This window comes from Hermetia illucens, chromosome 2 (genome assembly GCF_905115235.1).
Source record: "Hermetia illucens chromosome 2, iHerIll2.2.curated.20191125, whole genome shotgun sequence".
NCBI classification, from domain to species: Eukaryota; Metazoa; Arthropoda; class Insecta; order Diptera; family Stratiomyidae; genus Hermetia; species Hermetia illucens.
Window position 1 is genome coordinate 94,319,954 of NC_051850.1, and position 17,666 is coordinate 94,337,619.

Consider the following 17,666-nt stretch of genomic DNA (forward strand, 5'->3'; position numbering starts at 1 on the left):
ACCTTCAGTAAAGTCGCTGATATGTAAGTCTAGAAAGGAATATCGAACTATCTGAAAAAAATGATTGTGATGAACATCAAGTTACATCCCCAAAATACCCTCCATTTCTATAGTATTGCGTTCCAAAAGAAAGTGAAGTGTCAATATCTATCGATCAAATATTCCTTAGAAACCTATTAGTTTTGTAGAACAAGTTTATTTTTTATTGCGTTTGGTTGAGTCTCGTTCCAAATGAGCACCATTTGTAGGAAGTTTAGATTTTTTATTTCTATTGGAGGAAAAGTGCAACTGAGGCGCATCGAATGCTAGTGGAAGTTTGTGTGAATCCGCACATTGGATAAATGTTGCAACGATTTAAAAATGGCAATTTGTATCTTGATGCAAGGTACGTTTGGGCCTACCTAAAAGCTTGAAAATGTGAAATTAGAAACATTATTCGACCAAGTGCAAAAAACCTCGCAAAAATGTTGGAAGTTACTCAATAAGCTATTTCGAAACCACTCAGAACCGTATCCCATATGGGAATGTCGAACGACGATTTTGCGTGCAGGAAATGTTGCTTAAGCGGTGCAAAAGACAATCGTTTCTGAATCGAATCATAACCGGAGACAAAAAATGGATTCAGTAGAAGGACCCGTATGTAAAGCCCGGTCAACCGGAAATATCGACGCCGAAGCCGAATATCCATGATGTCAAGGTACTATGAACTTCTAAAACCTGGTCAAACCATCCTCCCCTCCCCTCCCGTTGGTGAAAGGAATTACCTGACTTGAAGGCTCCCAAAGTCGGGAGAGCGGGAGGGCTAGCCCGAAGTAATGTGTCAAACGGTTCCAGGCTAGTTCTCTGATGACAGGGAGGTGTTTAGTTGGTAGTCCGCCAGCGCGCTGTTGCTGGAGTCCAACACTCTGTGTGTAAACGCATTTACCTACCCTACTCCCAAAAAAAAAAAAAACATCATGTGGACTCCTACAGGCAACAGTTGATCCGTTGAAACAAAAACGTCCAGACATCATACATCGCTCGGTCTCATGTTCTTGTTCAGATCAGCCTGTTGAAAGACCTTTTTTTAAGGTTTTGTGTAAACACAAAACCTTATTAAAATCGGTTTACTGTCTGTCTGTCTGTCTTTTTTTTTTTTTTTTTTTTTTTTTGAGGAGGTGGAAATCTTCAAAAGACACTGGCCTGGACACGCCAGCGTGTGGGATTCTTACCCACTAAAACCACCCCCGACTCCCTCCAAGACCCGTGGAACCACCGTACGGTATTACATCACAGGGCGGAGTCAGCTCATTTTAGCTTCGTCCCCTTTCGTCTCTACGCGGCGTACGTAACCGCGCTTTTCTGATCTCCTCTGCCTTTCGCAGTTTGCTCTGGATAGATACGACCATAGAGTTGATCGCATCCCAGTCTTCCTGACATGTTAGCATTCTTCGTACCAGATTCTCTGGCACGAGCACCTCTCCTAAAGTCTCCTCTAGGCTCTTCCTTTCCTCCACAAACCTTGGACAGTGGAAGAATACATGCTCTGGGTCCTCTGGGACTCCATCGCAGTTTGGACAATGGGGTGAGGTATCCAGTTTAAACCTGAACAGGTACTGGCGATATCCTCCATGCCCCGTGAGAAACTGAGTAAGATTATAATTAATCTCACCGTGCCGTCTCTCCAACCACTCCTTGATGGCAGGGATGAGCCTGTGTGTCCACCGACCCTTTCCCGAGCGTTCCCAACGCTCTTGCCATCTATTTAACGATCTCTCCCTTTCGGCGTTCTTCGTCTGCGATAAAGGAGAGGTAGACTTCGCATTATATATATTCGTCATCTCGTCTGCCAAGATGTCAATGGGCATCATTCCAGAAATGACGAATGCTGCATCATCTGAGACCGTCCTGAATGCCGAGCACACTCTTAGGGCTGTTCTTCTGTAGACTGAACTCAGTTTGTTACCGTTAAATGTAACCTGCAATGCCTTTCCCCAAACTGGAGCTGCATAGAGCAGGATCGAATTCACTACCCTCGCTATAAGCAACCTGGAAGCATGCCGTGGCCCTCCCACGTTTGGCATCATTCTTGCCAGGGCCACACTCGCAGTGGATGCTTTGTCATAGACATACTGCACATGTGCTTTATAGCTAAGCTTCCCATCTATCATCACTCCCAAGTATTTGATCGCAGGCTTAGAAGTGATGATATGATTCCCAATTTGAATACGGGCAAAATTTCTTTTACGGCGCTTGGTGATAAGGACCGCTTCCGTTTTTTCCTCCGCAAGTGTCAGACCAGAACTCTCAAGCCAACCCTTAACAGCACTGATCGCTTCGCATGAGTATAACTCAGCATCTTCGAGATGCTTTGCGACAACAACCAGCGCTATATCATCGGCGTAGCCCACCACCGTGGCTTCCTCCGGAAGGGGAAGATTAAGAACATCGTTGTACATGATGTTCCACAGCAGTGGGCCCAGTACGGAGCCCTGTGGGACACCCGCGGAGACAACGTACTCTTGGGGTACGTGGGTGTGTACTGTCTGTCTGTCTGTCTGTCTGTCTGTCTGTCTGTCTGTCTGTCTGTCTGTCTGTCCGTCACACGCATTTTTCTCGGAGACGGTTATAGCGATTGACACGAAATTTGGTAGAAAGGTGGGAACTGTGAACGCTCACGCATACAGTGAATTACATCCTTTTACGTCGAATTTAAGGGGGGTACCCCATACATGCAAAAGGGGGGTGTAAAATTTTTTTTCATCAAATATAGTCATGTGGGGTATCAAATTAAAGGTCTTGATTAGTACTTTTCAAAGCCGATCTTAGTTTTTACATTCGTTGGAAGGGTCGGGAGCGCGGGGGGTTGAAAGTGATCACTTCTTTAAGGGGGCCATTCTCAGAAACTACCAAACCGAAAAATCTGAAAAAAATCAGGAAGCTGCCACTATATGGTGCCTGGGCTCCGAAATACCTTCCATACCGATATCTGTTTAAATAAAGTTAATAATAGTATATTACTACAATTTTTTGTAATTGATTAGAAACCCTCCTTAAGTTCATCCTAGTACCATGAAATTTTGCAGTGATATAGGCTATAATATAGAGCATGATCTTGAGTTGAGTTTGGTGGAAATCGCACTATTACTAACAAAGTTATAATACCTCAAATTTGTTGCTTCTTTGAAAATTGAAGACTATGAATGTCAATATCACTCGAAAGTGGATACTCTCACATAATATATGGATATATTACGTGCTACGTACTAAGAAATACACAAAACCTTTCGTACCTGAAGCGTCCAGCTTCCGGTTTCCCGACTTGTTTACTCCTATAGGTATGTTGACGGCAGGTTAAGTGCGCACCAACTTTGTAGCTAAAGAGCAACACGGCTTTGTGATAATTCGATCCACTGCTAGTAACCTACTAGACTTTGCCAACCTTGTAGTCAAATGTATCAATTTTTGGGGGCAAGCTACAGTATCTAAATGAATCTCTGGCCTTTGACTCTGTTAATTATACAGTGCTTTTGTCAAAACTCGCCTCTCCTTACATTCATCACTCATTGCGCCTCCTACCTCTGTAACCTTCTTCTGGTACTTCACGAGCTTCCATACTGGGCCCATTATTGTTTGTATTCTTCATCAGCAATCTTCTCTCTCCGATGACCTTAAGCTTTGCCCCTTCAGTTGTTTTTTAAATAGTAAGCGCTACTAGCTGTGCTATTCTCCCAATCTGTTTTCCTACTTTCTTAACGGCCCCCCTCAATTTTGAGTGCATTCTAAGCTAGGATTTCCAGGATATCTCACATTGGGTTTTTTTTTATATTGACATTGAAAAATTGTCAAGCCAAAATCATAATTAAATCAAATGTAGATGTTTCAAAAATTGATCTTTAGGTTTTTCGCTGAAAAATGTCCTAACATCTTAAGAATGACATATTCTCTTTTCTCTTTTGTTTTGGACACTTCTTGACCGATTGATCAAAATTTCAAGTGTATATTTACAATTATGTTCTACATGGAAGTACATAGGATTTTTGTGATACGCTACATAGTTTTTTTTTAAAAAATTATTTTCGGTCGTTTTTTGTCGAAAATGTGGAATCTAAAGAAAATGCACCGTTTTTGCAAAAATTAGCCCTGAAGCCTGGGAACATCTACTGTATCGAACCATCGTTGTTTCGGAAGAAAGGACAAATAATTTTTAAACGGGCAACCAGAAACAATTTAATAAAACCTGCCTGATGCCTGACTAAATACGAACCAACGATTGCGTTATCGTAGCGTACCGATGTCAGCACGTAGCCTGCGTCAAGAAAATCTTCTGTTAAACGAAAAACAACTTATTTTAAAGCGAACTACACATAATGGCATTCATCAAACAAGAGCTCGGATGGGAAGTTCTTTAGCGCTCGCCTTAGTCACTGAACCTTTCATCAAACGGCTGCCACTTATTGAACTCAATTTCTAATCTGTTAAGTTGTTTTCCTTGGTTCGTGAACGGAATGGATTTCGAGCAAGCTTGACGAGAAGAAGATGAAAAAATGGAAGGCTCATGTAATTTTCATCCTGGGCCAGTTTTTCCGCATCATTGTCACCCGCGCCAGGATTTTTTTTCTGTAGCCCTCATCTCGGGCATTTCTGGCGAATGGGATGAACCATCTGCCGGAAATATGGGAGAAAGTGGTAAATAATAATGGAGAATAAAAAATTGATTCATTTACAATCTATGATATTGTGAAGTGCCGAAAAATATTACTGCTTGTATTATACCTCAATAGCATAAGGAATTTCTTCCACTCGTTATGGACTTATTGCATTCCCTAATATAATTTTTTTTCTTCTGATTGCAGAGTCTACGCAGGGCGTGGACGGCCCTGTATCGTGGCGTTTAACGCTCGATCAGGATCTAATCGACACGCTGAAGGGAAGTTTTCCAAACTGGTTTCAGAACAGTCCAGAAGCGACTTCACCGTCGTCGTCGTCGATAACAACATTACCAACAGAAACAACTCTAACGGGTTCGGGCCTTTGTAACGGTTTGATAACAGTACAAGTAGCCACAACAGATAAATCTTATCAGGAAACTCTTATACACGAATCATTCAACGGAATGGCTGAGGGTGAGTTGACGCATTTGAGAAGAATTGGATTGTACGTATGAAAGCATAAGAAAGTCTGTTTGCCTGGTATGTGGGAGGAATCTGATACGTGCGTGATTAAATGTGTGATAAATGTATGTCTTGCGGGTGAAAGATTGGCTTTTTATACCTGGTTTGTCTTGTCCTTCTTCCTTTTCTTGTCGGTATAAAAACATCATCAGATATGTGTATCTAAGCTAATGCACATAGATGTCTACATCCCATTGCTTTCCTATTTCTATTAGTATTTTTTCCGACCTTTGTCGAACAATTTTCCTCGCAAATAGTCTCAATTCATCAAATGTGTCTGTACATTACATCCTTGTTCAAAATGATAGCAAACTTTTTCTTGAAGCCTATTGAGATAGATCCATTTTTTCACAACAGTAGAATTTTCCCCCAAGTCCAAATGAATTTATGGAACGAAATTGATGACTTTCTTTTAATTTTTAATTGTTCATATGTTCATATACGCATATGACAAATGAAACATTACGATTACGACATTGTTCCTTCTTTCTTTGTTGAAAGTAAAAAACAAGAGATTTAGTTTGCCGTCAGTTTGAACTATTTTACTTTTACGCCTAAGAATTTCTCTATTCTGTTTTCGATGTGTAATGTGTGTCCGTTGGGATTTATTCGTTGCGTGAAAGCTTAAATCCTTTTTGCTTACCTTCTCTGACCCGTGTCTTTTCTTCTTTTCCTATTTTCCAATGTCTATTTACAGGTGACCGTTTAGGTAATCCTTCAGCTTCCACGGGACCATCTTTGTTTGGGACTGATGGGTCAAACACAACAATGACAAATTGCTATGATTCCAGGCAGTCACCACCTAAAGCGATTGTCGATTCCAGTCCATTGCAACCGGCCATGGACAAAAACAAAGAATGTAAGTTGTCGTCCTTCGATAGAGCTTAACGCGAACTGAACATGCTCGCACAAAATAATAGATAGTAAGTTCCAGCCTCGATATTTTCTCATTAAGCTAAGGAAATGGGCATTTCTCATCGGTTTAGATATTTTCCCGGGAAACATGCCGTACAGCCATTGTGGTTGTGTACTGCGTTCTTAATCAATCTAGTGGCAGACGAGGGATACGTTGGGATAGTTAATTAAATTATAAAGGAGTCTTGTACGTTCGGGCACATACGCTAGTTCATTTTTAGGTTCGTAAATTGGCCTCCGGGGGTAAGAAAAAATTTCATCGAATGCAACTAGAGATCCAAATCGGCAATGAGTGCGAACATCTGATTCCGGGTCCGGTCTTTACTGGAAATTGAAAACAAGTTTTGCAACACTTCTGGCTGGAGATAGAAGCCAACGATCTCAGATTGAGTGAGCACCGTCTGCGAAATATAAACATCTGGTTATCAATTAGTATACCATTTTCGGCTTAGAAAATGAACGAAAGCGGTTCTAAAATTTAATTGGCCTTATAAAAAATGATATTAAACCATAGAAGCATAGGAAATAACAGAATTCACCGGCAGGCAAGATTCGATTCTGAATCAATCTTTGTAAAGCAAAGAAATTCTTTCTGAGGAAGTATTGTGCATGCTGTACATTATTTTCTTGGAAACGATCTAGTTTCTGGCAGGTGCTACACGCGGCGAAAGGTTAAAGATTAATGTGCCGGATGAAATTTTGATTAGGTACTCAACTACGCGGAGGGCTTATCTCCAGAGACTTAACACCCATAGCGTATCAACCTAAGTATTGCTCTGACGAGGCATATCTTGTATCTGAATTGCAATACTTGTTTTTTGTGAAGTGGAATTAACGCCTATCCAAGGATATTCAAGTGCATTTGTTACTAACTTTGATCTCGTCGTTTTTGGTTGCATTGAAGGGTAGTGTAAATTAAAATCATTAATTGATAGAAGTCATTGTGTATTTTACGGATTGTTGCTTCTGAATGGAAGTTTTAATATTAACATAATAAATAGCATGGGAGTTTAATCAAATTCGGTATAGCCACTCATCGAGCTATTAGTTTCTAGTGTATAATTGAATTTGTATAATGTAAGAAAAGATATTTTCACTCCAATGTGTAGAAGGCTGTTTAACAGCTCAAGAGAATTGTCAGCTCCAAAGTATAATTTTGGAGGATTACTGATAATTTGGCATACATTTGCAAGCTTTGATCTAATTTTGAGACATTATTGAATTGAAAATTAGTGAAAATAAACCAGCTGGATTTGGGAGTCCTATTCATACAAAGAATCTTGCATTGATGGTACAGCAGGTGATATTATCGTTATATGAAACAACCTAATTGAAGGTAGGTGATGTATAAACGCGTTAAAATATGAATCAGTTTCCTCTTTCAAATATTCCTTTTTTATGTATCGCTTTTTGAAGTAGTGTGGATTGTAATGTCTTATTGACGATCATTAGTAAAGCTAGGAAGTGTTCCAACTTTGTTGTAGTTGTTTACCTATGTAGCCATGCATATGAGGTGGTAGTTCATTCACCATGACTAAGTCATTGCTGCCGCAAACGTACTTCTGCTTTTCCCGAAACTTCTTGTTAGGTTTACAGCCACGTCGTGTCGGGAATTGTCTTTTATGGTTCCAATACTGCCAGATATTCTCTGGTGAAGGTTTGTGGCCGAAGCCACTTCAGAAGAATCCCCGTGTAGACTCGGAGCATTCGCCTACTGCGACTAGCATGTCAATGTACGCGTTTCCCGGTGGCACCACGTGGAGGCTCTCCTTAGTCAATTGGTGTTGATTCATTCAACAAATTTGCTGCCCTATCTACATCCTTATCACCTTGGTAGGGCTGCAAATCAATTCAACTCTTATGTGTCACTTGTCAACGGTGTTTGGAGCGTGATTTACTATACATGGTATCGATAAGAATGAAATTGTCGCCATTTCTGCATTTGTGACTTGCCTAGTAACATTTTTGATATTACGTTTATAGGTATAGGTTCCGCGGTCAGGATCATTTCAGACCATACTACTTTGATGGTCTACCTACTTCCACTTCGGCTTCTGTACCCCTGCCTCGGATTATTAAAAGATCCTTAGACCCTATGAGTCAACGCCGACTCGCAACCATTGGGCGACGAACTAGAAGTTAGGCCACCGATACCTCTACTCCAATTCGTTGTAAAGAATTACCTTAGAGGGCTGCTCAGGCTGCTCGGAGGACATCAATGTGTAAATCTGCTCCAAGCTTGAGTAGTCTCGCACCTCACTTTTAAAAGAAATTATTATTATACTCTAAAATATTGAGTGCCTCCCGCCAAAACAAAAACAATATTTCAAAGTTGTCCTTCCTTTCGTTGGTGGTGGGTTTTCTTCCCTATTATTATTTTCTTTTGTGGAATTAAGCTATAAATTTCCTTATTAACTTGAGGTTGTCTCTCTGCGATCCTCTGCTTCAGGACTTCCCCATGTAAAGAGACTTCTCAGATTGATTATACCGCGAGACGGGCCATAATTCAGTTAAATCAAAGTTGAAAGAGGAATTATCAGATTTTTGATTGCCTCCGTCCTGCATATCCAATACTGCTCGAATTTTGGATTTTGAGGTTCATTTTGGTGTAAGCCTCAAATGCACCAGGTTCAAGAGGCATCAACTTTGAGAAGTTGTGAAAAAAAGTATTAAGGACTCAACCCACCTTCCAGAACTGACAAATAAAGAGACAAGCAAGGGCATTTTCACATGTTTCTGGGCTGGGTTGCGGTCCAAATTCGTCACTTTTTCAGTTTGTTGGATGGTTCAGACCTTATATTCGCCAATGATCATTTTGCATGCCCACTTTGGGCACAAAAAGCATTACTGCTTCCACGTCGCGTCGGTTGCGTGATACCGAATTTCGTTGATTAAATTTAAATTCAACTCAAGGGGAGTTTTTCTCAGATTCGGTCGAAAATAAAGCAAAGTTTGAGAACTGTTGTGGGTTCATTAAAAGGCATCCAAACTTGCGGTTTTGATGATTTTATTTGTTCATCATTCCAAAATACACGAAAATTTGTACTACGATGAAATTCAATATCGCGTGTGCAGAGGCAAACGAGACATCGTCTGGAAATTTCAGGTCTGCAGCGTCTTGTAGTGAATTAGTGAATTGAAATCAGTAATTATTTAAAGTAATTAAAATTTATGGAATTCTCTATGGCTTATACCTAATTAGAATGAATTTGAACAAGATATAAACCAAATTATGGACATTTAAAAACAAAGTTTTCGTGGTCGTCGAACGTGAATTTATCATTAATTTTTCCTGCAAAAATAAAAGATGGCGAATCCAATCTGCAAATTTGAAACAACATTTTTATTTACTTTCTACGATTGCCGAACGTGAATTTCTTGTCAAATATGCTACATTATACTCACATTAAGATCTTAGTTGGATATGTACTGAAGCGGACACTTTGACCTATTACAACTTTGTTAGTAATTGCGTTATTTCCACTCAACTGGGTGGGATCATGTTTTATATTATAGCTTATATCATAGCATGCCATGATTTTAGGATGTGCTTAAGGGTGGTTTTGCTGTCAAATACTAAAAATTCTTCTGATATATCATATTATTATGAACTTTATTTGAAAAGATATCGGTGTGAAAGATATTTCAAATTTTTAGTTTGGAAAGGTTCTGGGAACGGATATCTGAAAGAAATAACCACGCTTCAGTCCCCACCCCATCGCCTTGTGCATAATTGAGACCTTTCATTTTGATACCCCAAATGACTACATTCGGTGAAAAAAGAAATTACACTCCCTTTTCGCATATTTGGAGGCCTCGCTCCCCTTCATTTCCACGTAGAACGACGTAACTCACTGTATGCGTGGGCGTTCCAACATTGCCACCAAATTTGGTGTCAATTGGTATAATCGTTTCTGAGAAAAATGCATGTGAAAGACAAACAGGCAGTAAAGTTATCTTAATAAGCCTTGGTCTTGTACAAACCTCTAAAGAACGGACGAGAACGATCCTACGTGACAATGACATCAGTCAGGTACACACTCTGATCAATGATAAGAATTACAATGGTCGTTAATTTTGATTGTGGTCACAAATTAATAATATCAACAACAAACACTAAGATTGTACATTGTCGTATATCTTCCTATTGTTATTTGTTACTTTAATGCGAGAAACTATAGCTTCAGCTGTCATCGCACGTTCTTGTCCTGTTCCTTGTTGGAGGTGAGCTGGGATGTTATTGAACTAAAATTTAGTGCAGATTCAGGGCTTGACAATTTGAATTTAGGGTTGGTTTTTCAGCTGTTGTAGTGTCTGCAGAACTGCCTCTTCCAATTAAATTACTCTACAATGATAAATGCGAAAATCTTGAAGACATGTGCATGTTCTGTACTGTCACAAAGCTAATCGCTAAAATACACAGACGCAAACATACAGAAAATCTTGAAAGCTTGGATCATATAGCTGGTTTCTATCCTTGGTCCTTTTCGGGAGATTAGATTTAGATCTGTTTCCGTTTCGGATCCTCCTGCGTTTACCACATAAACATCTTGCAAATCATAGTGCAGGAATCCATTCTGGAAGCTGATATCCATTATAATCTCAGAAGAATTGAAAGTCAAAGTTGAGCCCGTTATTGTGCTAGCCTCCCATCGATACAATTGTTATTGTGATGGGTGACATACTCTCTCTCTCATGTAAGGGGCAAGAAAATCTTCGAAGGATTCTCCTCTCGAACGCAGCCAAGAGTTCGCAATTTTTCTTGCTAAGAACCCAAATCTGCGAGAAATAGATGAGGACTGGCAAGATCATTGTCTTGTACAGTAAGAGCTTTGACCCTATGATGAGGCGTTTCAAGCAGAATAGTTTTTGTAAGCTGAAATAGGCTCTGTTGGCTGACAACAACCGTCCATCTGCCAGCCATATATTGCTCTGTCTCCTTTGCTATGCTTCTTCGGATATTCTGTGGGTATATTGTGGGTAAAATCGTATGGATGATCCAGCCCGGAAAGTCTATAAGGGCATATCTATGGTAGAAAAAGAAGACTAGGCAGACCCTGCCTGAGATGGAGCGATGGCGTGGGTCAGGACGGCAGACAGATTTTAGGGATATCGAATTGGTGGACCTTGGCGCAAAACCGGGATATCTGGACTTCCTTATTAAGCCAGCCCTAGACCGGATACTGGGTGTTGCGCCTTTGATGATGATGATCATCATCATCTTACTTAGTCTATCCAATAGATAAATAGATATCAGTTCGATCTTTTTGGAGGTATATTAAGTGGTTTCCTCGTGATCTCAGTGCTCCCATTCGCTCTGCCAATTTTAAGTCAACTGCATAGATCCAGGAACATATGGGATATCCTCCATCTCACGTTGTGCGCCTAGCTTCGAAAAATATTCATCATGGTGAGGAATTAATGTTTCGATGATCTCTTTTAGGAAAATAGGACAACCAGTATATGGTGGCTTTGTGCGATATGATTACTGAGTACCCGATACGTTCCAGCCCATTGATTAATTTTCGCTTTACCCCACAGTTTTTTGGAACATTTTACCTGATAGCTTACTTGCTTCTATGTATGCTTGCTAAAATTCATCGAAATTAGTCGATTTTTGTTGTATCGGGATCGCCTTCTAACCTTCAGTCGGCCAACCAATATACTTACTGAATTGCTCTATCGTGGAGTTAGGAAAGCAGAACAACGTACAAACTAATTTTTGTATCTCCTGTTCACTCCTTTATGGTGTGTGGATGACCTCACAGTTTCTTCTTCGTATGTTTTTTTTCTTTCTTTCTTTAAAACTATCTTTGTGATCTACAATCTTTTGCTGAAACGCCACTTTATCATATGTCGGTGATCGGCTATATGCTCCGGTAGATTTATCTACTTCTACTTGATCTCTAATATTGCTCACATAGTATTACTGTCTCCACTTTTACGTCCTAAATGTTTTCCAAGCCTATGTTGCCGTGTCCTTGAATATGGGGTGTCTATCACTGCCAGCTTGCTATACTTTAGTTACAGAAGTCGTACACGTGACGATTTTTAAATAATGCTCTCTATTTTGGCATCCACACTGGACGTTGCAGCCTTTTGATTCGCTATGATTAAGTAAAGATTAGTTTGATTTAAGTAACACAAGTCTGCTTTTTCGAGGTAAATTCATTCAGGAGCATAAACTTTCCAGTGAAAGTTTAATATCAATTTTTTTTAATTAAATTTAAATCACCAGGAACAATTTTTTATAATTTTCAGAGAGATAAAACCAAGTCGATCATCGATTTACTTGGAGTTTCGGTAAGCATATATACAGCCAACCGCAAAGTACCCATATAAACACTTTACTTGGCACCTACTCCATCAGTCTTAACAACCAGAGATCCATCACATTTTCCGCCATCTAGAACCGTCTAAAATTACCGCGATACCTCCCAACTACTCAATGTTGCATTTGCCGCAAACATGGCAGCTGTCTGTATCTATTCGTCTTCTTGATGAAAAATTATCCGTTTAATTGCTGTCTAATTATCAAAAGCACATTCTTTCTCTTCCGGGGCCATTGAAGAATTCAGAAAAAAAGTCATGAAGCTAACGAACTGGAAAGAAGAACATCTTTCCCTCATGGAAAATTACGCCCAGCTAAGGGTAATTAAAACCTCAGAATCTCGGCGATCCATGAGTGTGAAATGCAGCTCATGCCGATGTGTTTTAATATATTCCTCTGTGGTATTCATCACAGATGTACAGGGCCGACACGGTGTTATGGTGGAGCTTCTCGGGATCATTGCAGAATTACTTTTATCCCATTTTTGTTTCTTTCTGGTCCAGCGGAAATTCTAGATTGTTTGAAAATGTGAATGGTGTCACTTTTGTGGCAATTGCTGTTCATCTATGGAAATAATAGGATGGGCGTAAATCCGCCATTAGCAGTAATTAAATAAAACCTCGGAAAATTGCAAAAATTGTTTACAATGGGAAGAATTAAGATGAGTTAATTCTCAATCGAATTACCTAGTCGCTCCTCAAGAATCACCGCGACTTTATTTTCTTGAAATTATTCGGTACCAAATAGGTCCGAAAATTCTCAGCCAAATAAAGACGTGACAGGTAGCACACTTTCCTGACAGCAATCTTCAGGGAAATAATTTTGGGATGTAAATATCTCAGCGTTGAATTATGGTAACGTAGACCAAGGAGCACTTGTAGCAACTCAGGAGAACTTGACAAAGGTGTTACAAATTTTTATGAAATTTCATATTCTTGTCACGGCCAGTGATGAAGGATTTATGCTTTACGGCGGGGACGCATATTTTTTGAACGACGATTGTTAATGCTGTTATGTTTGCTGTTACGCGGAGAATAAATGTCCACAACAGGCGAAATGTAATTAAAAGGAATATGAAACAAGTTCAAATTTCAAAGATGTCCGTCTGGCACTTGTAAGTAGGGAAAAAGTTGTAAAATTGGTTGTTAAAAATAGACGAGATCAGAATGTTTTGGAAATAATTCCGCTGAATGGTGCCATACCGTTTTATCGTCATAAAACATACGCAGTAACAAGACTTGAACATTATGCTTGAGACATTTGACATAATTCGTCTTAAGAGTTCGTTGGGCGTAAGGAAATTGGGACACGTCCACTTTGGTGAGAAAAGTAAAAGTTCCGCGGAAGTTTTCACGGAATTAAGCAAAAACGGTCCACGGGAAGTGGATGGAAGATTCAAGACAAGTGAAATGATCTTAAGTTCCATTGGCAAGTACACCCAGGATTATAGTTGATAAAAAATTCATCTGGGTCAAAGAGGCTCATGGCTTATGGGAGAATGATTTAAAAAACTTTTTAGCATTGCTCCCTTCTTCCTACAGTTTGTATTTTGCGTTAGTAGTGAACTCAGCGGAATGAATACATCGAATATTTTGTAAGTAGGAATTCGAGAAATTTTCCATTGTGGTCTCATCCCGAATTCAAATATCCACCAACAAAATATTCGCTTCCAACTCTTCAGACAATAATTTACAATGAACAAACTGAAATAAACGATGCGGGGTAGGGAATAAAATATGTCGGCGTTGTTTCCAACTGCAGAGATACAAACTTTACCTCCCTTGATATCTTTTACAAAAAAAATCAAGTCTTCTATTTTTTCCCATCTACCATGATTTCTTGTATCCATGGTCCAGAAAATACGAAAAAGACGAAATCGTTGTTTACATGTTTCGTTGCTCCATTAAAATTTTTAGCATATATTACCAAATATCATTATCATCATCGTCGCTAAGAAAGTGATTTAAAAATGTCAAGGAATGATTTATCCAAAAAATAGAAACAGAAAAAGTGGGAGATACAGGGAGAAAATAAATGCCTTAGATTATTTCTTGGCACGTAAAACAGCTTTGAGTAGACGCACCCACATTCTGCTGCCGGTTTTTTTGGGGGATTATTTAGGGACCTATTAATATCGTCACAGAAGATGAAAAACACTGAATATACCTATGTTAATGCTAAGTGCGAGGAGTTGGGAACTGGCCAGTGGCTGGTACATATGTTTCACGTTATACACGTATGTTTACATGTCTTCTGTGAAGTTTACATTTGGACAAAATTTGTTAGTGTAAATTTCCGGAACAAATTGTTTGCAAAATTAAATTCCCTAAATTCAAATATTCATACAAATTATGAAATTGGTAAACTTTAGATTTTCCTACCGGGGAGTTTATGGAGAAGAAATTTTCTTCAAACCCCATGAAAGCTCGTTACGGTCATTAACTTGTATTTATCAGACTTATTCACCTCTGAATTTCGTCGCCTTCCTTGCCATCCTTTCTCAGGTGTGCTCTAAATCATATAAAACTGTCTGCACTTTCGAGGTTATATTCCGTTATTGTAATGTGTGTTGGTGCCAGATTCAGACTCCTGACCAGTTACTACCGCTTTTTTCAGCGGTCAATTTGTCGACAGTATGGGGCAAAGTAATAGCCTCGTTGTAGGAGAGCAACTCAAAATAGATCATTCCCTGCCAGTCGCACCAAACACATAACAGAATCTACCTCATCGCCAAACCTGACTTTGTCATGACTTGCGTCGGCTCACCGTAAATCGATTAAGAATCGTCATCATCCGTCATCTTACGTTTCAGAAGCGAGTCGATTTTGTTGGGTCGAGCTCGTTTTTGGACCTAGCTTTAATCAGATAGCCCCAAAAGGTTTTTTTTGTGCAATGTTCAGTTCCTGGGGGCACTCCTTACATAAACAAGTTGTCATTGCCATTGTTCCGACCTTATCCGAGACCACGTTTCTGGCTTCGCAACTTTTAGGCTTTCTACTTGCCCGGTAATTAGTCCCTTCCTAACTTCCAATTCAGGAGGACCAAAGTCTACTGTGTTTTATTTCTCTTCACTGGGGTTTATTGCCACCCAATCTCCGATCAGGGTTAATAGCATTCTACCGTGGTGACTTAAGTCGAATGAAGAGTGATGTTTTATTTCTGTAGAACTGCATTTTCGTGTTGCACATCACATTCATAGGTGTGCGTCGTAGAGGCGTTTTTTCCGATTTTTGTGCTGGCCGCCTTAAATATGAGACAACAGAAAAGAAGAAATGCTTTTGGTAACAGATGAAGTCCGCTACAAGTCTTCCTGGCTTACGCCATTGTCACGGCAGGGCCTTGGTTTTTTTCCGGGCTGAATCACCCTCACCTATATGGATTAAGTGCCGCGTCCCCCGTCAAAGCTGGATTTTATCTACAACCAGACAGACGGTCGTGGTATCGTTCATAAATTTCGTGGTTGTAGAAGTTCCGGAAGCGTCCATTATTCTGTAGGAGGGCCAGTAATTGTTTGGAAGATTCTTGTATTGAATGTGGCTAAGAGTTCGCAATTTTTCAAACAATAATTAAGTTGCTACGTGAATGACAATGAGTTTTTGTGTCATTTGAATAATCTGACCACATGCCCTTCACCATCATGTAATCTTCACTATCATCAACGTTATACGCATTTAAGATGAATTAATAGTGTACAACGGTCTACGACAAGGGGATGAGCTATCATGCGTCCTCTTTAATCTGGCCCTCGAGAAAGTGATCCGTGATGTTGAGGTAAATGCATGGGGTACGATACTTTTCAAGTCCACCCAACTACTGCCCTGTGCTGACGATATCGACATCATGGGAAGAACCACCCGAGACGTACAAACTGCCTTCATCCAGATCGAGTAGGCGGTGCGAGATCTTGGGCTGCACATCAATGAAGGCAAGACAAAATATATGGTGGCAACGTCAGCACCGAAGACGAATCAACCAACAACATCAAATCGCACTGGTCAAACACGAAGAAGAATAAGGATAGGAGAATACAACTTTGAGACCGTCGACAATTTCTTCTATCTAGGGTCGAAAATCACAACCGATAACAGCTACGATGATGAAATCCGCGCACGGTTGTTGGCAGCCAACAGAGCCTATTTCAGCTTACAAAAACTGTTCCGCCCGAAACGTCTCACCATAGGGTCAAAGCTCTTACTGTACAAGACTATGATCTTGCCAGTCCTCATGTATTCCTCGGAAACTTGGGTTCTTAGCAAGAAAAACTGCGAACTCTTGGCCGCGTTCGAGAGAAGAATCCTCCGTAGAATTTTTGGCCCCCTACATGAGGATGGACGATTCCGTAGCCTACACAATGACGAAATTTATGAGCGATATCATGACCGTCCGGTTGTGGATAAAATCCGGCTGAATTGGTTACGGTGGGTGGGTCACTTAATCCGTATGGATGAGGATGATCCCACCCGGAAAGTTTATAAGGGCAATATCTTTGGTAGAAAAAGAAGACGAGGCAGACCCTGCCTAAGATGGAGCGATGACGTAGGTCAGGACGCCAGACAGCCTCGGCGCAAAACCGGGATGTGTGAAGTTCCATATTAAGACAGGCCTAGACCGGATACCGGTTGTTGCGCCGTTGATGATGATGAATAGTGTATATCAGATACAAATGCAAATGGTTTTTACATATTCAAGGGGGGGGCCTACACTTGGGGTTAGTTTATTCCCACAATAATTCTCTCAAGTCTCTATAGTATAAAATAAACAACGATAAGTTACTGTTGAGTTTTGTACAAATTTTGTGATGACTACAGGAATAATTTGGGGGTAGTTACGTGTCAACAGCACGTGCCTTTGCATGGCAAAAATAATTTGGTGATGAGCGTAGAAGAGCTAAAAATTAGAGTTACGGTTGCCGGTTAATAATCCATTGAGGTGGTCCGAAATTTAACGAAGAACAAGGCGGATTACCGGAAGGTCGCGCTTCGGTTGAAGGTTTTGTGTTCATTTTATGTAAGAAACTTCAACGCACATTTTTCTATCCGTATATAGCGACAAATCCAACATAGTCCATCTTATTTTTTCAAACTACAAGACATACGTGCATATTAAAGTCATAGATCCTTCTCATATCATATCCTTCTCCTAAATAAATAAACTGCCTACTTTCAAATACTGTACATATACGCGCACGTATATAAATTGATCGTACCCATATTTTCGATTTACTTCGTGCACAAAAGCGTATATATATACATATATAGTACGTATAT

The 17,666-nt window shown here is 40.0% G+C and overlaps 1 protein-coding gene across 2 annotated transcripts in view; it reads left to right on the forward strand.

The window, feature by feature from the left end:
- The window catches only part of LOC119648983 (myocardin-related transcription factor A), a 274,160-nt gene that overhangs the window by 207,216 nt on the left and 49,278 nt on the right, over positions 1 to 17,666 (forward strand). For both annotated transcript variants that reach the window (XM_038050904.1, XM_038050903.1), the window contains exons 2-3: positions 4,836 to 5,105; positions 5,851 to 6,012. In XM_038050904.1, the coding sequence (XP_037906832.1) occupies positions 4,836 to 5,105; positions 5,851 to 6,012 (432 nt within the window). The remainder of the gene's footprint in view (positions 1 to 4,835; positions 5,106 to 5,850; positions 6,013 to 17,666) is intronic.